The sequence below is a fragment of the Acomys russatus genome, chromosome 17, assembly GCF_903995435.1.
Source record: "Acomys russatus chromosome 17, mAcoRus1.1, whole genome shotgun sequence".
In the NCBI taxonomy this organism is placed as follows: Eukaryota; Metazoa; Chordata; class Mammalia; order Rodentia; family Muridae; genus Acomys; species Acomys russatus.
Genome location: NC_067153.1, coordinates 45,095,986 through 45,120,666, shown reverse-complemented (window position 1 = coordinate 45,120,666; position 24,681 = coordinate 45,095,986). Strand labels below are relative to the sequence as shown.

General features: G+C 46.4%; 1 protein-coding gene across 1 annotated transcript; it reads right to left on the bottom strand.

Annotated features, from left to right (window-relative positions):
• Positions 1-7,300: 7,300 nt before the first annotated feature.
• Wbp2nl (WBP2 N-terminal like) lies at positions 7,301-21,746 on the bottom strand. The gene is made up of 6 exons (XM_051159409.1): positions 21,685-21,746; positions 11,864-11,972; positions 11,136-11,277; positions 10,904-10,996; positions 9,128-9,232; positions 7,301-7,791 (listed from the first exon to the last, which is right to left on the bottom strand). The coding sequence occupies exons 1-6, from the start codon at positions 21,744-21,746 to the stop codon at positions 7,301-7,303; spliced, it is 1,002 nt and encodes a 333-aa protein (XP_051015366.1).
• Between the last annotated feature and the right edge of the window lie 2,935 nt (positions 21,747-24,681).

Sequence of the window (24,681 nt, the reverse complement as noted above, 5' to 3'; positions counted from 1 at the left end):
TTGAGTATCCTCCTTTATCACTTAGCTCTGTGCCTTTGAGGCAGGGTCTCTCGCTGAGCCTGGAGTTTTTATTTTATAGGCATGAGTGCTTTGCCTGTATGTACTGTGTGTACGTCTGTGCACAATGTATGGTCCAGTGCCTGTGGAGGGCAGGTGAGGATGTCAGAGCTACACACAGCTGTGAGCAGCCATGTGGGGCCTGGGATGAAATCTGCATCCTCTGGAAGAGCAGCCTGTAGGCTTAGATTTTTTTCAAAAGCTACTTTATTTAGGACTCTTAAACACTTCTACCTCCCTTCTAACTGACTAGAGAGAGAGGAGAAAGAAGATTAATAGGAGGGCTGGAGAGATGGCTCAGAGGTTAAGAGCACTGTCTGTCCTTCCGAAGGTCCCACCAACCACATAGTGGCTCACAACCATCTATAATGCGATCTGAATCCCTCTCTGATGTGCACAAAGACAGAGCACTTGAGCTCCACAGGGAGACTCTCAAGGCTGGCAGATCTGGACCCAGGGAGGCCCGCACAAACTGATGCACCAATCAAGGGCATTGCCAGCAGAGAACCTAGCCCCTCTATTCAGATGTAGCCTTGTTCCCCTCATGGAGATGGAGGGGTGGGGAGGCGGAAGGAAGCAGGGAACTGCCTCTGACAGGAACACTGATACCCGTCCCTTGGCAGAGAGGCCCTGTGGGAGAAGCAGGCTATCCAGATGAGACCTGATAAGCTGTGGTCAGACATTGGGGGAGGAGGACTCCACCTGACAGAGCTCTAGGGGAGGGGAACAGGGTGGAAAAGGGAGGGTGGTTGGGAACAGGAAGATAAGAGCAGGGGATTACAATCAAGATGTACTGTGAATAAATTATAATAAAATTTTTTAAAAGACAGAGCACTCATATAAATAAAATAAACATCTTTGCTGGCCATGGTGGTATATGCCTTTAATCCCAACACTTGAGAGGCAGAGGCAGGCAGATCTCTGTGAGTTCAAGACCAGCCAGGTCTACAAAGAGTCTAGGATAGCCAGGACTACAAGAGAATCTCTGTCTCGGAAAAAGAAAAAAGAACAATCCTACATGGTAGCCACAGCTAGAGCCAGGATCAGTCACATGGAGACTTTGGTGTGGGCTTTCACAAAATAGCTGGAAGATTCCTAATTGGAAGACTTGGCGACCATAGTCTCTTTCCAGAGGTCATGGTCAGCTGTAATTCTCACTATGCAGTCTTGCGGGCCTGGTATCCACTATGTAGATGAAGACTAGGCTTGCCTAGAACGCACGGAGATCCACCTGCCTCTAGAGTTAAAGGCGTGCACTGCCACACCTGGATGTCTCCATCTCTGAATGGCTGTAGATTCTTTGGTATTCTAAGGTCCTCAAACTTTATTATGCTTAGCTGTAGGATGGAGCTATAAACAGCACCTACCTCGATGGATCCCTATAGAATTAAGTTGGCGTAGTGCCTGGCAACTAACTATGGTACTGAGCATTTTCAAAAGCCTTTTGAACATAGAGTCCTGTGGGACCATAGAACTTGCCAGCTTAGCCAGTTGGCACCTATAAACCATGACTGAGACCTGGGAAGAAGTGGGGCAAAGCCCGGCCTTCAACACTGAACATCTCAAGCAGCCAGAGAGATCATAGTTCTCCCCCAGATCTGAAGATTTTTTTTTTTATCTCTTCTAATAGTCTGCCGAACGAAACTAATCCTGTGAGCTGGAGAGATGGCTCAGAGGTTAAGAGCACTGGCTGTTCTTCTAGAGGTCCTGAGTTCAATTCCCAGCAACCATATGGTGGCTCACAACCATCTATAGTGAGACCTGGTGCCCTCTTCTGGCATGCAGGTATACATGTAGGCAGGATATTATATAAAAAATAAATACCGTATTTTCCAGACCATAAGACATACCCGGTTTTTAGAGTAGTAAAACAGGAAAAAAAATATTCTGAACCAAATTAATACTAGTATAATAAATTATTTATTAAAATGTAACAAAACAGGATAACATTAAACAATGTCAACAGGAGGAAAGACTTAGATACTCAAGCACTTTTCTAGTTTTCGGGAAACCCCGAACACTCATCGCTAGTGTCAGAATTTAGGCAGCTCAGTTGCTGACAGTCACTTTCTCACTGTCTTCACTATCTTCATATATTCTCTTCAGTTCCATCTAAGGCATTGCTAATGCCACAGTTTTTGAGTGATCTTTGGATTTCCTCCTTCACTGACTGCCATGATGTTTTAACCCATTCACAGACTTGAGTGACAGTGGGCCTCTCCATTCATCCTGTTGGAGTCAGATCACGATTCCCAGCAGCCAGCCATTTGGTCCACTCTTCTCTCATAAAGACTTTAAGTAGTTTGTTAATTGAAATATCAAGAGGTTGCAACTGGCTGGTAAGAGCCCCAGGAATTCCAGCTGGATGACTCTTCCCCTCTTTAAGTCTGTTTTTTGTTGTTTCGCTAATATGTGCTCTGAACTGGTCAAGCACTAATAAAGCAGATTTTTTTTCAGAAGCCCTCCAGGACATTTGGACCACACTTTTCCAATCCATCGGTCTTCTCCTATATGCAGAACGAACAATTCTGTCTTCTCCCGTATGCCCAGTAACGATTTCTGCATAGCAATGTGGCCCCACTAGAGTTAATCTAGTTAAGGAGGGACAAATGATAGCTAGAACAAACTGGGTGGGGAGGTGGGGTCAGGTGTCAGAGGGGTTGCGGTGTCAGCTGGCACACTGAAGACATTGGTAAGTGACCTCTGGATGGACAGCAATCGGATCATAAGGCACACCCTAATTTTCCCCACTTTTGGGAGGGAAGTGTGTCTTATGGTCCAAAAAAAAAAAAAAAAAAAAAACAAAAAAACAAAAAAAACTGATCCTACAATTTATAACCTTCATTTGTTCATTTCGAGGCTAGAAATCAGCAGTGTGCACACGTATGTGTGTGTGTGTGTGTGTGTGTGTGTGTGTGTGTGTGTTAAAACACGATGTGTCTTTTTTCCCTCAACAAATTCTTAGTACCATCCACTCTACGGCAAGCCCCAGCAATGAGACATAGCTTCTGTTCTCCGGGAACCCACAGGCTGCAGGGCAGAGAACATACATACAGTCCCTACAGGACTTTGTTGGAACACACGAAGGGCACCCCACAAGCTCAGAGGAAGGCAATTAGCCCAGGAGCAGGCTCTTAGGAGAAAGGACTTCCGGGCGGTTTTCAAAGGTGAGTGGAATGGTGTGGGGAGAAAGGCACAGACGCAAAGCCAGCTCACTTCAGTGTCTGCCAGGGCCTCAGCACAGCTGGATCACGCAGCTGGAGAGGTCAGTGTAGGCCAGCAGGGACAATAACAAGGTCCCTGTTAGGCTTAAGAACTGGAAGTCTAACCTTGACCCCAGAGACTGTGGGGAGCTACTGTGCAGTTTGGAGGCAAAGGGGAACTAAGCAAGTTATCTTTTAAATTATTCATTTAAAAAATAGGTTTTTTACGTGCACACAGAACAAGATTCAAAAGGTACAAGTGGAGTTTATGGTCTCCCTCCAGTCTTTTTTCCAATTCGTGCAGCTGCCCACCCAGAAGCCTGTGTACCTAAGGTTTTTCCTGACGTCTGGTCAGTTACTACAGATGTAAGAGAAGTGACCCCACTTTTCTCATTCGTTGTATTTTGGAGGTTAGAATTGTTGCTTGATGCTTTTTTTTTTTCCAGTAACGGCCTCACTGTACTGCTCAGACTGGCCCATTTGAAGCCTTTTTTTTTTTTTTTTTTTGAGACAGGATCTCTCTGTGTTAGCCTCGAGTGATGGGATTAAAGGCATGCACTATGCCCAGCCAACTGAAGCCTTTTACCTCAGCCTCCCAAGTGCTGGCACAATGGCTCACAATTGAGCCCTTCGCCCTCTGAAACCTCGAGCTGGGCCCCACCTGAACACACTTCTCTCAGCATTCGGGCCTGCCGTTCTCCCACCAGAATGATCTGTTTGCTTACAGTGACTGAAGAGATAGGCTTACAGATGCCTCTAATTCCAGCTCCAGGGGGATCTAATGTTGCTGTTCCCCAGGCACCTGTGTTCACATGCACATCCCCAACATAGACATAGACACATGCTTTTCCTGTTTTTTTATTTGTTTGTTGGGTTTTGTTATTCTTTTGTTTTGTTTTGTTTGCTTTGTTATTCCTCTAAGATTTTTATAAGATTACCTTTTAAGATGATTCTTTCTTTGTAACGGCAATTTGCAGCCTGCTAGTAAAGAAAAGCTGGCAGAGAAATTACCTTGCTTGCTCACACTTTGTACTATGTAACAAGTTGCTTAGCCACGAACCTGTATGGGTTCTTGGGAATAACTTGTTTTTCATACTTGTTTCTCACCCATAGTATGTAAAACATCTGATCATGTGAGGGTATCAGGAACATGTTTTCCTTACATAGGCTCATTATAATCATTCACTTAAAGAAAAATAGACTGTAATCACAGTGTGATCTTTGAACTGCTTGAAAGATCTTCTGGGATATATAAGCCGTGGGTAAAATAATAAAGTTAAAAAAAAAAAAGAAAAGAATAAAGTTGTTGGAATTCGCTCTCTGGAGTTTTCTCCATCCACCCAACGTGTGTGTGTGTGTGTGTATGTGAAGTTACAGAAGCTTGTTAGAATCTACCTGCTGGAATCTGTCTTACTTCATCAAGTGTGTGTATGGTCTTTTTCTTTCCTTTTCTTTTCAAAACACTTGCCACAAAAAGCACATGGCCCCCACCCTCACCCTTGCTAAGAGCCATCAGCTTTAACCCACACTTACCATAATAGGTATAAGCACCCCCCCCCCCGGAAGCTACTAGCACTGGCCCACTGCCACCCTCAGTGGAAGCCCCTGCTGATACCAATCAGTTCCAGCCTAGAAAGTTACCCTCAGAGAAAGTCTGTGGGGTGACCAGCCAGCTGGGGATCTATGCCTCGCCTCAATTTACTCTGTGGTGTTGAAGCTAGTCTTTGACAAGATTTCATATTAATGGGCATGTGTTTTGTTAATTACTCTTGTCACTACCAAATAATCTACGAACGGCAACTTCAATCAAAGGTGTACAGCCCGTCCGTATAGGGAAGACATGTGGTCTGGGTCCATAGCACCGTTCAGGACGCAGAGAAAGGGACAGACAGTGCCCACCTGCCCTTTCTGCTTTATGCCCTTTCTATCCTGTGGAGGACCCCAGCACTTGGATTTTTCTCAGTTAGACTTCTGGAAACAGCCTCGCAGACACACGCAGGAATGTGTCCCAGTATGCCCAGGAGTTTCTCAATCTGATCAAGTTGACAATAGAAATTAACCATCACCTTTAATCCCAGCACTTGAGAGGCAGGCGAAGGATCGCTGTGAGTGTGAGGCCACCCTGGCCTACATAGCCAGTCTAGGACAGCCAAGGCTACACAGAGACCCTTTCTCAAAAAACGAAAAGAAAAGAAAAAAAGAAATTAACCATCGTGCAAGTTATTTCTAATTTTGTGCTATGGGAAACAAAGAGTGTAATGGACCCTGTCCATATGCATCGTTGTGGGCATGTGCAAACATCCCTTAGGGGTGGACACTGAGATGAGAAACTGCTACAGCACAGATTTTAATGGTGGTGGAGAAGGCATCCCAGTGGTAGAGCACCTGCCAGTGTGTGCACAACCCTGGGCGCAATCCTCAGCAGCGTGGGAACAAACCCATTCAACATTTGGAAATGTTTTCTCATTTCAAGTCGAGTATCCTTTCAAAAATGTTGTCATAAACATTAACTGCCTCCGTTAATGTTATTGCCTCCGTTGCTAATTGGTAATTCACATATACATTTCTCTCCTTTTAAAGTTAAACACACTGAGTAAAGGTGTGCATGTCTAAGTGTGCATGAAAAGGTTAGAGGTCAATGTCAGGCATATTCCTCAATTGCTCTCCAGCCTATTGGAAACAAGTTCTCTGATCCAAGGACTCACTGATTCAGATTGACTGCTGGCCAGCAAGCCCCAAGGATGTGTCTCTGCACCCTCACCTACAGAACAGGAACACAGGTATGTGTTACCGGATCTGGTTTCTTACTTGCACTAATGATCAACGTCAGGACCTCTGCTTGTGAGACGCATGTGAGCACGTGACCATCTCTCTGAGTCCACTCTTCTTTTTCTAGCTCTTCACGTGTTCTGACTGTAGGCTGTTAGTGTGCATGCTGGGAGTTACTCTGCCCCAGCCTGCTGCTTTGGACCTGTGGTGTTTTTGCTTTATTGCTTGTTTTGGTCTTTTTGTTGTTGTTGTTGTTTTTGTTTTTCGAGACAGGGTTTCTCTGTGTAGCCTTGGCCATCCTGGACTCACTTTGTAGACCAGGCTGACCTCGAACTCACAGCGATCCGCCTGCCTCTGCCTCCCGAGTGCTGGGATTAAAGACATGCGCCACCATAAAGGCTGCTTTCCAAGTCTACTCTTCTACTGTGCGCATATACTGTAATCTGTAAGGTCCTCTTTCACTGGACACTCAAGGTTGTCCCACTCTTCCAGTAAAGAGCACTCTTTAAGGGACATGTGTTCAGTGTGATGCAGTTTGGATTTTGTTTTCGAGACAGGGTCTAATGTAGCCTGGGCTGACAGTTAACTCCCTAGATAGCCAGAGGTGACCTTGAACCTCTCAAGTGCTGCTGGGATTTCAGGCATATGTACCCATGCCTGGCACCTAGGTTTGCAATTAATCAATTAGGTTTTGGTACTGGGGGTTAACCCTACAACATCAGCACCCCAGGCAAGCAAACTACAGCCAAGCTCCAGCCCTGGCCCTTTTATAGCTTTTGAGACAGGAGCTCACTAAGCTGTGCAGGCTGGCTTTGACTCTGTAGCCTAGGCAAGCCTTGAACGTGCTATCCTTCTGCCTCACCCTCTCTGGCAGTTGGGGTTACAGGCCTGCAGCACCGGGCCCAGATCTCAACATGACATTTTAGCAGGTCTTAGTATCTACCAAACAGATTAGTATAAAGGCATTTGAATGGAGATCAGGAGAAAGGCAGGAGACATTTTGCAAACTCACACCAAAGTATGTTTTAAAATGCATCCAATGTCAACCAAGCCATTATGGACTTAGCCCTCTGCTGCTACTCCCCTTTTATCCAGCTAATCAAGAATTGACACTGCTTCTAAAGCCAAGGTGTGGAGGAAAGGCTTCGCCCTACGACTGAACTTCCAAGAGGGGAGGCCAACTACCTAGACCTGTGAGCTCACACCTGCGTGCTTCTCCTTATCTTGACGTCAACGTTAGGGTGTGGCTTTGCTCGGTGAAACTTCAAGGTTTACATCTTAGAAGGGGGGGAATAGGCCGGTGAAGACGAGGTAGATGGAAAAGATGCCTGAAATCCACGAGTCTGGGCTGCTGCAGAAATGGAAGGCCTTGCTTCAGACCCAGCAGGTGGAGTGTCATGTGCTGTGGGCAGGGCTCTAGATCCCGGAGGTACGGACCCATATCCTGAAGGAGGAGTTCCGTACCCCATGGGCGGGGCTTCATATCTGGGAGGTGGGGACCCGGATCCCATAGGTGTAGTTCCGTGTGTGGGAGGTACGACTCCATACTCCACAGTCGGGGCGCCATAGCTCACAGGTGGGGCTCTGTACCCAGGAGGTGGAACTCCATAGCCCATAGGGGTAGCTATGTATAGAGGAGGAGGGGACCCGTATCCAGGAGGCAGGACATCGTATCTAGGAGGTGGGGCTCCATATCCTACAGGTGGGGGTCCATATCCTGCAGGTGAGGGTCCGTATCCTGCAGGTGGGGCTCCATGGGCAACTGGGATGACAAAAAGAAGAAAGAAAATGGTTACCCTGCAAAGAATAACTAAAGAACAAAAAAATAATGCCAAGAAAAACTCACACATGAGAATTCAACCATGCTAAGACGTTACCTCTAGCCATTGCCCAGTGAAGGTCTTAGCATTGCTCTGGTGATCTGAATGAACTCAGGGCTTTAGAGATATTATTTTAACACACCAGTAATATTTATCTCGAGAACGTCATAAATAAAAAGAAGGGGGTGCCTGGCTCATATACTACTGAGCAAGGCAGGTAGGTCTTCATGGAAGCCCGCAGCTCTGCCCCTCTAAGGCACACCAAATGTTAAAGGGCACACACAGGCGGTGAAGCCCAGGGTGGGGCTGGAAGGCACAGCAGCCTTGAAGGCCATAATCCTGTAAAGTCAGGAGAGGTGCACAGAACTGAGCTTCCTGCTCAGGCTCTCAGCAGGAGGTGCACTCCTCGCCAGCAGGGTTGCTGAGGTGGTGCTGTGCCTGTGCACCACCATCAAAGTCGGTCTAAGACACGGCCGCACAGAACCTCAGCACTCAGGAGGCTGAGGCAGGACAGTGAATTACAGACCAGCCCTGTCACAAACATGCAGAGTGACAGACAAGAAGAATAGAGTCTGAAATGCAAGTCCAGTCATTTGCTTACTCACTGATGGGTTTCAACCAGGAAGAAAAGCCATGAAAACCAAACTCTGGGCCAGGTGTGGTGGCGCACACCTTTAATCCCAGCACTCAGGAGGCAGAAGCAGGGGGATCGATGTGAGTCCGAGGCCAGCCTGGTCTACGAAGTGAGTCTAGGACAGCCAAGGCTACACAGAGAGACCCCGTCGGGGGGGAGGGGGGGCAGAAAGAAAGAAAGAAAAAGAAAAAGAAAAAGAAAAAGAAAACCAAACTCTGGCGCTTCTCTCAAATTGGAGCTGAAACAAGGCTGTGGTGAATTGTCTTCAGGTCCCTGGCGCACTTTTCCACTCCCTGGGGGCATCTCTTCCAATACCTCACCTTGGCATGCCTGGGGGGCACACACGTTCCTTTCTCTCACCTTGGCATGCCTGGGGGGCACACACGTTCCTTTCTCTCACCTTGGCATGCCTGGGGGGCACACACGTTCCTTTCTCTCACCTTGGCATGCCTGGGGGGCACACACACGTTCCTTTCTCTCACCTTGGCATGCCTGGGGGGCACACACGTTCCTTTCTCTCACCTTGGCATGCCTGGGGGGCACACACGTTCCTTTCTCTCACCTTGGCATGCCTGGGGGGCACACACGTTCCTTTCTCTCACCTTGGCATGCCTGGGGGGCACACACACGTTCCTTTCTCTCACCTTGGCATGCCTGGGGAGCATACATGCCCCTCTCCCCAGCGATGACATAAATTCCTAGAGGGGTCATCCAGAAACTTGCAACTCTGAGTGGAACTCCTTGGGCAGCTGAGAAGACAATTCGGCAAAATACAAACTCTTTATTCTTTTAAATCAGATATACAGCAGCTATGAACTGACTAATTGTATTGACTGACATCTTACATGTGAGCCATCAACACTTTGGTGATACCAGGTAAAAAGCACACGTGGCCCTTTTCTTAAACTGCATACTTGCTGAGAGCAGAGATTTTGTCTCATTGCCTGCAGTTACCTTGGGCCTAACGTAGTGCTTACTATATAACCACCACTTACTTGGTTTCCCCATCTAACAAGTATCTATATCATGAGGTTTTATGAGCATTAAACTGACCATCGTAAAAGGGCTTAGACACCTGTCCAGTGTAGCAAATATTTACAAAGTGCTAACTAAATTACATGTCTTTAAATTGAACTCATCTCCTCTCCAACTTACACTGACTATGGGTCTTGACCATGGCACACAGCATCCGGCTCACTCACTGTAGTACCCTAGACACATTATATCCTCTTCCCTTGTATCTGTGGCACCATATTCATGCCTCTGTTAAAGCAAATAAAAACGTGTCTGCAAATGTCTTTATTAGGCCGTGTTTTCAGCATTTAGATTGGAGTTTGAGGTAGGCAGCAAAAAAAGAAAAGGAAAGAGCCTTCCAGACAGAATGAAATGACAACGCAGAGAAGAGAGAGCACAAGGTGCAAACTGAGTGAGTTGTAAGAGCACAGGAGGCAGTGAGGCGCAATCCCGGCACTCGGGAGGCAGAGGCAGGCAGATCTCTGAGTTCAAGGCCAGCCTGGTCTACAGAGTGAGTTCCAGGACAGCCAAGGTTACACAGAGAACCATCACAGAAAACATTTTCTGTACAGTCATTAGTACAGTCCTACAGTACTGCAGGACAGAAGTTATCACTAACTCCCCTCTCGTGGAAGATAAGAACAAACAAAAGAGACGCAAGACCAAGGCTGAGGTGAGAAGATCAAAAGAAACCTGGCAAAGTCTTCCCTCAGGCACAGGGGATTGGCAAAGCCTTGCTCTAATCCACTTGCAAACATTGATAGTTTGTGTTCCCAGCCTGAGACTGCTCCCACAGAGACTCCTGCTGAGAAGGCCAGACCTCTCCTTTTGTGCTGTTCTTTTTTTGTTTGTTTTTGTTTTTGTTTTTTCGAGACAAGGTTTCTCTGTATAGCCTTGGCTGTCCTGGACTCACTTTGTAGACCAGGCTGGCCTCGAACTCACAGCGATCGCCTGCCTCTGCCTCCTGAGTGCTGGGATTAAAGGTGTGCACCACCACGCTCGGCTTTGTGCTGTTCTTATAAACACTTTTGAGGTTATGAGCTGTGTCTGTCCGTTGGTTGCCGCTCCCTCAGAGCAAGCTCCGCCTACCAGATCCCAGCTATTTGTTCTTTATCCCCAGGCTGCTTTACTCAGGCATCCAGGACCATGGTGTGCAGGACGTGGCACAAGAGGCAGGCAGGTTAGTCATGTAGATGTCTGACCACAGGCTCCCGGCTCCTCCAGGACAGGGGGAGGTTAATAAGCTACAGTGTGGGGTTTGACACACAACAGATACACTCAGGAAATGCTTGTGTAATTAATTCATGGAGAAACACCAACCCACGCAGGGCGAGCCAGTCTCTGCTGGGTAATAGTCTTGTTTCTGCTCCTTAACCCCTAAAGCTTTTACTGTGGGCACCACTCACCAGCAGCCGCAGCTTTGGCCATCAGCTGGGCAAAGTCGATAGCACCTCCTTTTCTGAAGACTATTTTAAAAGGAGTGGATCCTTCCCAGCCACCTGGGGGAAGAAATGGCAAATCCTTACAGATGCGGGGAACACACTGGAGTAGGGCAGTTTCTAACATGAAACCAGACCGAACCTTTCTAGAATCTTTTCTGGGTTGTGGGGAAGGCCCTTCTAGGAGAAAAAAACTCACCCTCTGGAGCTGCCTGAACTGTCCCTTTAATGTAGTTTGCACCAAAGACTGGCTGCTCCACAGTGCAGTTGGTCATGAGATGGAAAGGCATCATAAAAGACAACATGGGGTCATTGTCTGAACGTGAAGCCACAAAAATCACCTAAGTGAGAAAGGAAACTTTGGAAAAGGAATACAGAATTTGTCCATGGGTAGAGACTTGCAAAAGCAAGGCCAAGGTCGCTTGGGCAATGTGGCCCAATTGAAAAAAAGGTCATCTTCCATCCTTCTTCAAAATGGAAGTCTCACAGTAGCACACTTTAAAAGCCAAGGTGTAACCACCCCGCCCCCCCCCACCCCCCGACAGGGTTTCTGTGTAGTCCTGGCTGTCCTGGAACTCAATTTGAAGACCAGGCTGGCCTTGAACTCAGAGAGATCCGCCCACTTTTGGCTCCCAAGTGCTGAGAACAAAGGTATGTGCCACCAAGTCCAGATGTTTAACTTTTTTTTTTAAATACAGTATTCTGTCCCCCATTTGTGCCTGCATGCCAGAAGCGGGCACCAGATCTCATTACAGATGGTTGTGAGCCATCACGTGGTTGCTGGAAATTGAACTCAGGACCGTTGGCAGAAGAGCCAGTGCTCTTAACTTCTGAGCCATCTCTCCAGCCCCATGTCTAACTTTTTTTAAGCTTAAGAAAAAGACAAATATAAGCTAATCAGTCAATCAAAAGAAAAGTATAAATTACCCGGTATGAGGTAAGAAACAGGGTTCCCCTCTTTGTACCACTGAAGAGGTTGGAGCCTGGCGGTGGCTGGGGGAAGGACAGGTCCACATCTGAACTCTTCTTCAAGAGGCTGCAGAAAGGCAAGGCAGGCAACGAGTGTTAAAATACACAGAATGAGCAGGGCAGCAGTGGTACACGTCTTTAATCCCAGCACTCTGGAGACAGAGGCAGGTACTCTGAGTTCGAGGCCAGCCTGGTCTACAAAGTGAGTTCTAGGACAGGCAGGACTATATAGTAGACCTTGTTTGGGGGTGGGGGGAAGCACATAAAATGACACACACAGGGCTGGGCATGCAACTCTGGGCTTGAGTGCTTGCCCAGAACACGTGAGGCGAAATGCCATCCCCAGCACTGCCGAAGAGCACAGCAAAATAGCACAAACAAAGGTGTCAGTTGAGAGGCACTAGCTGCTACTCACAGTTGGGGCAATGGAAGGGACAAACAATGTTATTCTTGAACAATTTACTCCTAGTCTCCCTTTTAAAGGAGATTTTTTGGGGGCTGGAGCAATGGCTCACCGGTTCAGACCGCTGACTCCTCTTTCAGAGGACCCAGGTTTGATTCCCAGCACCACATGACAGCTCACGAGAGTTAGCATCTCAGTTCCAGGAGAGCTGATGCCCTCTTCTGGTCTCCAAGGAACCTTCACATACATGGTGCACAGACACATGCAAGGAAAATACCCATTCACACAAAATAATAATTTTTAAAATAAACAGGCTTTATTCTTCTTTATAAATTTAAGTTTATGCATGGGTGGGTCATGGGTGTGTGGATGGTCACAGACCAGAAGGGGGCTTTAGGCCCCCCTGGAACTGGAGTCACAGGTAGTTGTGAGCTGACTGACACGGGTGCCGGGAACCAAGCTTGTGTCCTTCAGAAGAGCAAGAAGGGCTCTTACCTACTAAGTTATCTCTCCAGGCCCTTTTTGTAGAGGAATTTTAATTCAGAACACGGCTGCTCTGGCAAGAGATCACATCCAAAGACCTTCTATTTCTGTGTGATCAGGGTGAATACAAACATGCCTTTAATAAAAAGACAGAGGCAAGCAGATCTAAGTTCAAGGCCAGGCTGGTATAGAGCAAGTTTCAGGTAAAGAAAAGCTTAGGTCCAGACATGGTAGTGCACACCTTACAATGAAGGCAAAGTTAGTCTGTAGAAGGAAGCACCCATGTTTGAAAGTGATGTTTAATTGAGTGGCAGAAAAAGTCACGAATCAGAGAAAGATTTGACAGACTAGGATACGCCCAACTCTCACAAGAAGAGAGAGGAAAGGGAAGCTACTTAAGGGGCAATGCAAAGGGAGGGGGGAGGCAGGTTCACCTCGAGAGTTTTACAGAGGTTGAATGAGAGAAAGAACTAGACATGGGTGAAGACAGAATGAGCCAGAGAATAAGAAGGAGCCACAGGAGTAGAGCAGATTGTTGGAGTTAGTTTGAGGTCAAGAAAAGCAACTTAGAGGCCAAGAGAGAAGCCAGATTGAATAAATCAACTGGGAGAGAAGCTTGAGCCAGAACAGCTAAATTGAACGAGCCAGCTATAAGCTCAGTAAGAACAAGAAAGGGTGAGCTTATTCAGCAGTAAGTCTCAGAGGCTGAAAACATTCTAGGCCTAGGTTAGATTGTACGGAGGCTAGAAGCTTCCAGGATTAGGCCTATGTTAGCAGACAGAGGCAGTAAGCTTCTGAGACAAACAACTGAAACAGGTAAATAAAAGTTAGGTTTACACATCTTCTCCCTTTATGGGTCTTTGTCTTTTCAAACTTAGTTCTAGTCTCAATGTGTGTCACTAACTTTAAACTTCTTGTGCCGTAACTTGGAAGAACTAGGCTCTTGGGCTACTCAGCTGGTGTGTAGAAGGCCAGGCAGACAGGTACTGCCACAACCCCAGCACCCCATGCCGTCTTCACTCTAAATGTGAGTAATTCAGACTCATGCTTTCCTCACTTGCAGAGTCTGGCTGGGGTTTTTAAGTGTATTTGTTCAATTCCCAGCACCCACATGGTGGCTCACAACCATCTGTACTACGATCAGATGCCCTCTTCTGGTGTGCATGAAGACAGCCTACTCATATACATAATAAATAAGTAAATATCTTTTAAAAAAAGAAACAAGAAGTGCCTGCTTCACTACTCTGTCTCTAGCAAAGGGTAAGTCATTAAATGTTTACTTTTAAAAGGAGAGAGGAGCTGGGCGTGGTGGCACACACCTTTAATCCTAGCACTCAGGGAAGCAGAGGCAGGTGGATCTCCGTGAGTTCAAGGCCAGTCTGGTCTACACAGTGAGTCCAGGACAGCCAAGGCTATACACAGAGAAACCCTGTCTCGAAAAAGCAAAAAGCAAAAACCAAAACCAAAACCAAACCAAACAAACAAACAAAAAACCACGGACCCGGAACATAATGCAAATAATGAGACATATGTAAATGGCACAAAAATATCCCGGTAACTTAACAGGAGGGGTTATTTATGGTGGAAACAATTGTGAAAGATCTCATAAAAAGGGTGTGGCTAGAGCTGACTCTAGGAAGCTAAGAAATAAGTAATGGAGCCCGATGTGATGGCGCACGTCTATAATCCCAGCACTCGGGAGGCAGAGGCAGGCGGATCGCTGTGAGTTCGAGGCCAGCCTGGTCTACAAAGCGAGTCCAGGACAGCCAAGGCTACACAGAGGAACCTTGTCTCAAAAAACAAAAAACAAAAAACAAAATAAACCAAATTTAAAACCAAAAGAATTAAAAGAGAAAGCAATAGGTAGTGTTTAACTAGGCAGAGGGAATGGTACAGGGGCAGTTCAGACAGGAAAGTCGACAGCCCTAACGGCGATGGAGAAATGGAAAGCAAACTGTCTACTTGGGAGAAGATGCCATAGGCATGAACCAATCCACGGCATGAGTAACACTAGGAAGAGCCGTGAGACCAAGTTGGGAAGCTGTCTGGGATTTGAACTTGAGGGACTCCCTAGGCAGACAAAAAGAAACTGCAAGCTCTAGATTTTTTGGCACAGAAGCTACATGACTGAAGAAGAGATGGTGATGTGCTGATACAGTAGAAGGTTGGTATAGTGCAAAGATCAGTTTAAGATCATATGATAAAATAATAATTATATATTTATTGTGAGAGTGATAATATATAAAACTGTAGTTTGTGACAGTAAAGTTTTGGGAGAAGGCAGAGCTCTATAGGACAAAATATTTTTTTATATTATTAAAAATAAGGTGGTAATTGTTTGAATTATATTCCTGTAAACTAAGATATCTGGTTTACAAAGTGAGTCTAGGACAGCCAAGGCTACACAGAGAAACCCTGTCTCAGAAAAACAAGACAAAACAAATAAACAAACTAATTGGAAAAAAAAGAGTGGGGCAGAGTTTTATTGCTGTGAAGAGATGCTATGACTATGGCAACTCTTAAAAAGAAAAATATTTAATTGGGGCTGTCTTACAGTTCAGAGGGTTAGTCCATTATTATGGTGGGAAGCATGGCATCTCACAAGCAGAGAAGGTTCTGGAGAAGGAGCTGAGAGTTCTAGGTCTGGATTGGCAGGCAGCAGAGTGACACTGGGCCTGGCTTGAGCCTCCAAAACCCTAAAACCTACTTTTAGTGCCACACTTCCTTCAACAATGGCCACACCTACTCCAACAAGGCCACGCCTCCTAATAGTACCACTCTCTGTGAGCCTATGAGCGCCATTGGCATTCAAACCACCACAAAAACAAAAGCAAAATCTCACATAAGCCAATCAGACATGAATAAAGCCTTTATGATGGGATAACTAACAATGTGGTAGTTATATTATTTTCCTACTTTTCTTAAAATGAATTCAAAAATAGTTTCTAGAAAGTCTTGGTTTTTTAGTATCACTTGAGTGTTTCTTAATGAAATATTTAGAATCTGAACAGTTTTAGGCTTTGGAATGCTTGCATATACAGGAGATTTGGGAGGAATGAGACCCAAGTCTAAATGTGGCATTCATTGGTTCCATATATACGTTCCACATATAACCTTTAAACAATGCTATGCATAAAACAAAGTATCATGGAGTGGAATTTTTCAGATGGGGTATTTGGTGGCACTCAAGGGTTGTTTTGGAGAGACAGGGTCTTGCTCTATAGCCCAGGCTAGGCTAGAACTCACAATCCTCCTGCATCAACCCGAGTGTTAGCATTTTCAAGGTGGTTTCATCTTCAGGTATGTACCACCACACCTGGAATTTTTATTTTTATTTTTTTTTTATTTTTTATTTTTTTAATTTATTTAGTTTTATTTTATGTGCATTTGTGTGAAGGTGTCAGATCCCTTGGAACTGGAATTACAGACAGTTGTGAGCTGCCATATGGGCGCTGGGAATTGAACCCGGGTCCTTTAGGAAGAGCAGGCAGTGCTCTTAACCACTGAGCTTTCCCTCCAGCCCCCTGGAATTTTTAAAAAGTGTTTTTGTCTGCCCTCGAGGGGGGAGAGTGGCATGTGCATGTCTGTAGGTCCCTTGAAGGCCAGAGGAGGCCAGTGCCCTCTAGAGCTGGAGTTCCAGGCATTTGCATGCCATCCAGCATGGGTTCTGGGCCCTGAGCCTGGGTCCTCCAGTGGAACAGGGTATGCTCTGAATAGATGAGCCGTCCCTCCAACCCTAACACCCCTGAATTCACTGCCGCATTTTAGATTTCAGATTTTCAGATCTGGAATGTTCAGCCTGTACTGGGTGAAGACAAGATAGAAACATAACACTTTAAAGTTTTTAAATGTTTTCCTATGAACTATTTTATAGTTTTAAAAAACTACTCAGAGCCGTGTGTGGTGGCGCAGGCCTTTAATCTCAGCACTGGGAGGCAAAGGCAGATGGATCTCTGTGAGTTCAAGGACAGCCTGGTCTACAGAATGAGTTCCAGGACAGCCAGGGCTACACAGAGAAACCCTGTCTCAAAAAACCACCACCACCACCACCAACAAAACCTGTTCGGTAGTAGATGTTCTTGTGCTCAAATCCTAAAGGTAATCATTGGTTTCCAGCCCAACTGAGCTTGGTACTCCGCAAGGCGTTTATATGAGTGATACTAACACCATTATTAACACTGAGCCCTAAGTTCTTCCTTTATCCTTGGGCGTAGTGAATGTGACATTGAGACTTCGCCCCGGTTTTCCACTCATCATTTTCTTTGGCTTCAGCTCTTTGGGATGCCTTGGCCTGACTGAGCAGGGTGTTCCCTTCATATCAACTTCTCTGTTTTTCTTTCTTTTTGGAGGCTGGTTCGCTCCAAGCATATTTCTAGGACAGAAACAACCTGGAGGTCCCCTTCTTGCACAGGCCCTGGCTCCTGGTCAAGGCATTTCACCTTCAGATGCACTCAGCCACTCTTCCAGCGCTGACAGCACCGCTAACCGTTAGCACTTCGTTAAACAACTGTGTAACTTTCTGCTGTTGTTGGTTCTCGTCTCCCAAGACAGGGTCTCTCTGTGTAGCCTTGGCTGTCCTGGAACTCACTCTGTAGACCAGGATGCCCTCGAACTCACAGCGATCCTTCTGCCTCTGCCTCCCAAGTGCTGGGATCACACCACGCCCGTCCTGGTGTAACTTTTTATCCAAAAGTCAGATAAATACAACTGCACTTGAAAAACATCTGGTAAGTTTTCATCAGCTGAAAGGGCAAGTTGGACGCATATATTAAGCTATTACTGGAAACCAAGTCACTACTGGTTTTTTCACATGGGGTAGGACTGGGACACCAGAAAAGAGGCTCAACCCGGGCTCCTCCCTGCCTCTCACAGCATCCTCAGCATCACAGGTAAAGCACAGAGCCAGGTGGTACCAGGCTCAAAGATACATTTTGATAGATGGGTAAAGCTATGTTTTCAAGCAAAGCCTGGCAAGGTGGCTCCATGAGCAAAGGCACCTGCCACTGAGCTGAGTTTGATCCCTGGGACTCCCACGGTAGAAGGTAAGAGGCCTCCCACAGGTTGTCCTGACCTGTACATGTGCTGTGGCACATGCATATGCGCGCACACACACATTGGATTTTTTTGTTTTGTTTCGGTTGGTTGTTTCTTTTGGTTTTTTGAGACAGGGTTTCTCTGTGTAGCCTTGGTCATCCTGGACTCACTCTGTAGATCAGGCTGACCTTAAATTCACAGAGATCTGCCTGCCTCTGCTGGGATTAAAGGTGTGCATCACCACACCTGACCTGTTTTGTTTTGTTTTTTGTTTTGTTTTGTTTTGTTTTTAATATTTGTTTATTTATTATGTATACAGTGCATATTAGGTCACATTATAGATGGTTGTGAACCACCATGTGGTTGCTGGGAATTGAACTCAGAACCTCTGGAAGGGCAGTCAGTGCTCTGAACCACTGAGCCATCTCTCCAGCCCGTTTTGTTTTTTAATCCCTAGTAGTAGGGCTGAAGAGATGTCTCAGAGGTTCAGAGTATTGGCTGTTCTTCCAGACCTCCTGGGTTCAATCCCAGTGACTGCATGGTGGCCCATCTATGATGGGACCGGTGCCCTCTTCTGGTACCCAGGCAGAGTACTGTATAAGCAATAAACCTTTTCTTTAAAAATCCAAATAATAATGCTTACAAATGAAGGGGAAAATCTCAGAATAGTTCATATTGAGAATTAAGCAAAAATTTATGCACACTGGAATATCAGCCATTGACATTAATAACATAGATATGGATACATAACCCGATATGTTATTAGCAAATGTAAGTTAGTTACAAAGCCTGTGGCAAGGGGGTAACAAGTATGAGCTTCCACAGGGAGAAGTACAGAGAAAGCAACACCACAGTGCAAACCCACTAAATGTTGGAATTCGGGTAATGAACTTTTCCCCCTGACTTTCCTACCATAATATCAAGTATTATCTGAACAAATTTTTAAATAATGGATAAAATAAAACAATGTACTATTTTTTGTTTGTTTGATTTTTCTAGACAGAGCTTCTCTGTGTAGCCTTGGCTGTCCTGTCACTTTGTAGACCAGGCTGGCCTCGAACTCACAGAGATCCACCTGCCTCTGCCTCCCTGAGAATCTTTTCCATTTTTACAACACAGCCTGGCCTTCTCAGGCCATGCTGACAAATTCTCTACAAGGCAGATACAATGCCATACATAATCCCAGCAGACTTGTACCATCACATCTGGCTTCAATGGAGCATTTTGGGTTTTTAGATTAGGGATGTTTAACATGTCTGTGCCAACACAAGACAGAAACGAGACACTTTAATTTCAGCTTGAGTCACTACATTCTTCCTCATCGCTGAAATATGTTTCCCCACCCCCACCCCACCCCCCTCTCTGTAATGTCTTTTCCTTGTTTACCAATACGCTGAGGATGTTTCTCAATGTTACTACCTAAGCCAATATGCCAATGGTTGGTATTCTGGTATGAATAAATCCTTGTTCGACTCCAAATCTGAGATTTTTCTGGGATGTTTTGGTGTAGTTTAATTACTACAAACGTTCCTTGGGAGGCTGAGGCAGAAGAATCACAAGTTCAGGGCCAGCCCTAGCTAAACAAACACGAAGACCTGGTCTCCACACACTCAATTGTTGCTATACTCGCTCTTTTTTTTTTCTTCTTCTTTTTTTTCAGGCAGGGTTTCTCTGTGTATCCTTGGCTGTCCTGGACTCTCTTTGTAGACTAGGCTGGCCTCGAACTCACAGTGATCCACCTGCCTCTGCCTCCTGAGTGCTGCCTCCCACACCCGGCCCCTGAGTGCTGCCTCCCACACCCGGCCCCTGAGTGCTGCCTCCCACACCGGCCATTGCTACACTCTCAATTGCACAATTGCAATTAAACTTTCAAATGTGCATTGTTACTATAAGGAAAACTAAAAATAGAAGCAATTTCCCCTTCTCAAATTACTTCCCTACAGCCATTTGTAACTGGGAAAGTCAGAGAAACAACCTTTGATGAAGAGGAGAGCAAGAGAAGTTGATGCAGAGCATGTAATCTCAAATCCAAATTCAGGCTCTCTCATATGCACTGCAAGGGATTTTGAACAAATGATTTCTCATTTTCTTCCCTGTGAAATGAGAATACTTTCGTTCTGTCCTCACTGCAGACACAACAGTTAGAAGGACAAAGAACAATGCTTGCCATAATTAGCTGTTCAGTGAAAATTATCGCTGCATATTCAAGAACACAGATTCTTAAAAGTCAAAGGAACAAAAAAAGTTTTTAAAAAAAGGGGGGGCTGGGATTAAAGGTGTGCACCACCACGCCCAGCTTCTTTTGGGGTTTTTGAGGTTTTGCTGTCCTGCAGCTCTTTGTTGACCAGGTTGGCCTCAAACTGTTCTCAGGAGTTCTATGATTTGAATTTGAGTCTCACAGCCTGGTGGGGAAATGAAGGAAACTCAACAGAGAGGATGTAATTCAGGAGAGGCAGAGACAGCGCAAGGGAAGTGGGAGAGTGGTGGGTTAGAGAGGGGAGTGCAGCAAGCTCTTAAGTTTGTCTAGGGATGGGCTTCTCCTCAGACAGAAGCCACCTTACAAGTCCCAGTGTAAGGACCAGACACCCTCCATTTTGAAAAAGAAACTCCATTTTGTGTTAAACCTGGCCGAGGGCTGAACCCAGATTCCATAAAAACCACAAACTAGTCTAAACAGAAAAATGTTCCCCTAGCAACACAATCAGCTCACCTTGGGAAAGTCCAAATATACTCTCTGCTGGTCAAGCTGACCAGCAGGTGGTCTGGCACATAGCAACAGCCAATTAGAAGGCAGGCCCAAGTTCCTAATGCCCCCATGACTGCTTCAACCAATCTTTTCTATAGGCCAACTTGCCCTCACACCTATTACCCAACCAACGAAACACCAAGGCTTATAACTCCCTGCTTGCAGCTTTTCTGCCCAAATGCCGGCCTATCATATACTGTAAAACTCATTTCTTTTGTCTAAAATCTATAAAAAAACCTCTCAATTGAGACTCGAGGCCACTTCCTTGTATCTGCTGTGCCACTGCTTAGGAGCGGTGGCCCGGGCTCAAACCTGCAGGCCGGGTGTGGTGGCGCACGCCTTTAATCTCAGCACTCGGGAGGCAGAGGCAGGCGGATCTCTGTGAGTTCGAGGCCAGCCTGGTCTACAAAGAGAGTCCAGGACAGCCAAGGCTACACAGAGAAACCCTGTCTTGAAAAACTTAAAAAAAAAAAAAAGACTTCCTTGCAATTGCATTTGGACCCTCGGCTCTTGGGTGGTCTGTTGGGGAGTCTCTCAAAATGTGGGCCTAACACCAGCACCATGAGAGGTTGGGGGTGCCATTCTTCCTGGACACTCGTCCTTTTGTTCCCAATCTTTTCAATAAAGGCGATGCGGTCATGTCCCAGGTTGAAACAACAAAGAAAGGAAGCTTTGGGGGGCGGGGGAATTCTGAGAAAGCTTGTGACGGCTCTGAGTCTTCCTGCAGTTACATACATGCTACATGCTAGCTCCTCTTCCAACTCGCCTGGCCTGGGCCTTTGTTCCTGATCGCGTGAGGCACAACCAGGGCCCTTCGGATGACTGCCAACCCCCTCCCCCTAAAGTCACACGCACAACTGATGGCGGTTGTTTGACGCTTGCTGACCTACTCTTCTCTGGCCTTTCCTTTGAGGATGCCTGCGCGCCCCCACCCCGACCCTAGCACACCGCGCATGCGCCAAGCAGCCGCCTCAGACGTCAGGGGCGGAGCTCAGAGGAACGCGCACGGAAAGGGCGGGAGAGTCCTCGATTCGCCGAGCGCTTTCTAGCGCGCGTGTCTACCATGACCATCTCCTCAGTCCGCAACAGCAGCCTGTAAGTCCCCTCAGGCACCTTTCGCCAGAAGGGATGGCGGCCCCACGGCGGTCCACCGTATGGTTCTGGTTCACCGCCATCTTGCTCTCGGTCCCCTCCCGCCGCCGCCCTCCGCCGCCCTCCCTTCAAACGGGAAGGGGCGGGGCCTACAAAGCAGGGGGCGGGCCCTAAGGAGAGGGCGGGGAGATTATGGCGCAGAAACGTGGAGTTGAGTGGGCCGCTGTCACAAGAGGAACTGTCACAAGAGTCAGGAGAGAGGGAGAGGGAGAGGGGGAGAGAGAAAGGGAGGAAGGGAGGGAGGGAGGGAGGGGGGAAGAGAGACAGACAGACAGACAGACCGACAGAGACAGAGAGAGACAGACAGAGAGAGAGAGACACGGAGAGAGACAAAGAGATGAGAGAGAGAGGTGTGTTCATGGAACTGGCTCCACCCCCTAGAACAGGGAGGGGCTGATGGATGGGTGAATAGACTCCATAGTGTAGGCATGATCCTGCCTGCCTTGGTCCTGCTAGGAGTTGATGGTTTTAAAAGTACCCATTAACTCAAAAGCTCAGTCCAGATTATTTTAAACCAACCCAAATTGAGGGTCTACATTTCCTCCACTTAAAAAAAAAAAAAAAGAATTTATTTACTATTTATTTATTTATTGTGTATCAGTGTTTTGCCTGTATGCATGCTTGTGTGAGTGTGTCAGATCCTGGAGTTACAGACAGTTGTGAGCTACCACATGTGCTGGGAATTGGACCCAGGTCCTCAGGGAGAGCAACCAGTGCTCTTGACCATTGAGCCATCTCTCCAGCCCCCTTCCTCCACTTTTTTAAGACCAGAGCATTCTTCCATCAAAGAAGGCCTAGGGCCGGGCTGGGCTGGTGGTGGCACACGCCTTTAATCCTAGCAGTTGAGAGGCAGAGGCAGGCGGATCGCTGTGAGTTCAAGACCAGCCTGGTCTCAAGGCTACACAGAGAAACCATGTCTCAAAAAAGAAAAAAACAAAAAACAAAAAACAGGAAACAAAGAAGGCCTAGAACCAGAACCGATGGTCCTGTGAGAGAACACCTAGAAAAGGTGAGCTGGGTTAGGAAGTGGACAGTGAATTTCAGCCTTGAGTGGGTCCTATTCCGGGATCCATTGAGCCTTTGTTTATGTCACACTGTATTACTCAAGACACTCTAGAGTATCAGTGTGCCCACCAGAGAAGAAACGAAAGTTGCCAGGTAACAGACATGTTATCATTGTTAAGACATGTCCTGATTTCAGATTTTTTGTCTTGTTTCGTTCTCTTTTGAGGCAGGGATCTCTCTATGCATCCCTGACTGTCCTATATGCAGCTCAACTGAACTCGGTATGTAGCCCAGGCTGGTCTCAAACTCACAGAGGTTCTCCTGCCTCTGGCTCCCAAATGCTGGCTTTAAAGGCGTGTGGCACCACACATAGCACAGGCTAATTTTTCTTTCTTTCTTTCTTTTTTTTCTGAGACAAAGTTTCTCTGTGTTAGCCTTGGCTGTCCTGGACTTGCTTTGTAGACCAGGTTGGCCTCAAACTCATAGCAATCCACCTGCCTCTGTCTCCCGAGTGCTGGGATTAAAGGCGTGCATACCACACCCAGCACCAGGCTTTTTTTTTTTTTTTTTTTTTAAGTACAAGACTTAACTAGAATTAAAAATCAACCAGGCAGTGGTGGAGCACGCTTGTAATCCCAGCACTCAGGAAGCAGAGGCAAGCAGATCACTGAGTTTGAGGCCAGCCTGGTCTACAAAGCAAGTCCAGGACAGTCAAGGATACACAGAGAAACCCTGTCTCAAAAAAACAAAAACAAAATAAAATAATAAAATAATAATAATAATAATTCAATAGGAATAGTATACTGCAGTGGTGCGAGCATCAAGATCTAGCCTCTCCCGTCATGATGAATACAACCTTGAACAAGAAGACTGTGTTCTCTGAATTACACCTTCCACATGTGTTGAGGCAGAAGAGAGCTTAGGTTTTTGCCGTTGTGATCGCTGATGTCCACCAAACAGTTCTGCCTTTCAAATTTCACTTCCCTTCATCTGTGTTGCCATCTTCCATCATTTTTCCTGCATGGATTCAAGAACCTCTTGACTCCTCTTCCACTCTGGCCCCTCCAAACTGTGTCTCTCCATTTAGTTATACTTTATAATTCACCTCACAAGAAAGCCAAGGTCCCAAATAATTGCTTAAAATTCACATTACAATTTAGGCAAATTATAAACAGATAAGAGTTGTAATATTTTACTAAGCCACAAATGAGGGGAAGGATCATCCTAAATTCAAGAAAAATGCTAGTTTACCTTTGTGCCCATGTGTAGTGTTTGTACACTTTATGTGTTTGACTGTGCATGCCTGTGTGCACTTGAAGAGGCCAGAAGAGGATGTCATGTGTCCTATCACTCCTCTTTCTTCAAGAAAGACTTTAAGAAGGAATATTTCATTGAACCTGGAAGTAGGCTGGTTGACCAGCAAGGCCCATGGGGCCAAACCTGGTTTGTTTTTTTGTGAATTTCACATCATGCACCCCAATCTCACTCATCTCCCCATCCTTCCATATCCATCCTCTACCCTTGCAACCTCCCCCACCCCCAAAAAAATATTACAATGTGTCATTGGCCTGATTTGAAGCCTCTGGCTTCTGCTACACTGTCAATACTGGATCCTCACCAGGACTCCTCAGATAGCCTGTTGCTGCCTTGTGTCATGGAGATCCTGCAGCTTTGGTTCGGCAGAACTGGCCCTTTCATGTGCTCCAGAAGTTCATAAATGGAGCAGATGTTGGGGTGGGCCAACTCAGAGCCCAGGATCTGGGCCTGGATGGCATCTGAGTTAGTCAGCCTGCCAGCAATCCTGCATCCATGCCATCATGGCCAGGCCTCCTACACTGCCTCAGTGAGGGGCAGGGCCAGCTCTCCAATGCTCACACCGTTGGGGCTGGCTCACTGTGCTGCCCAGGCCGGGTGCAGGGCAGTCTCTCACTCTCATGCCCTCGTGGGCAGCTC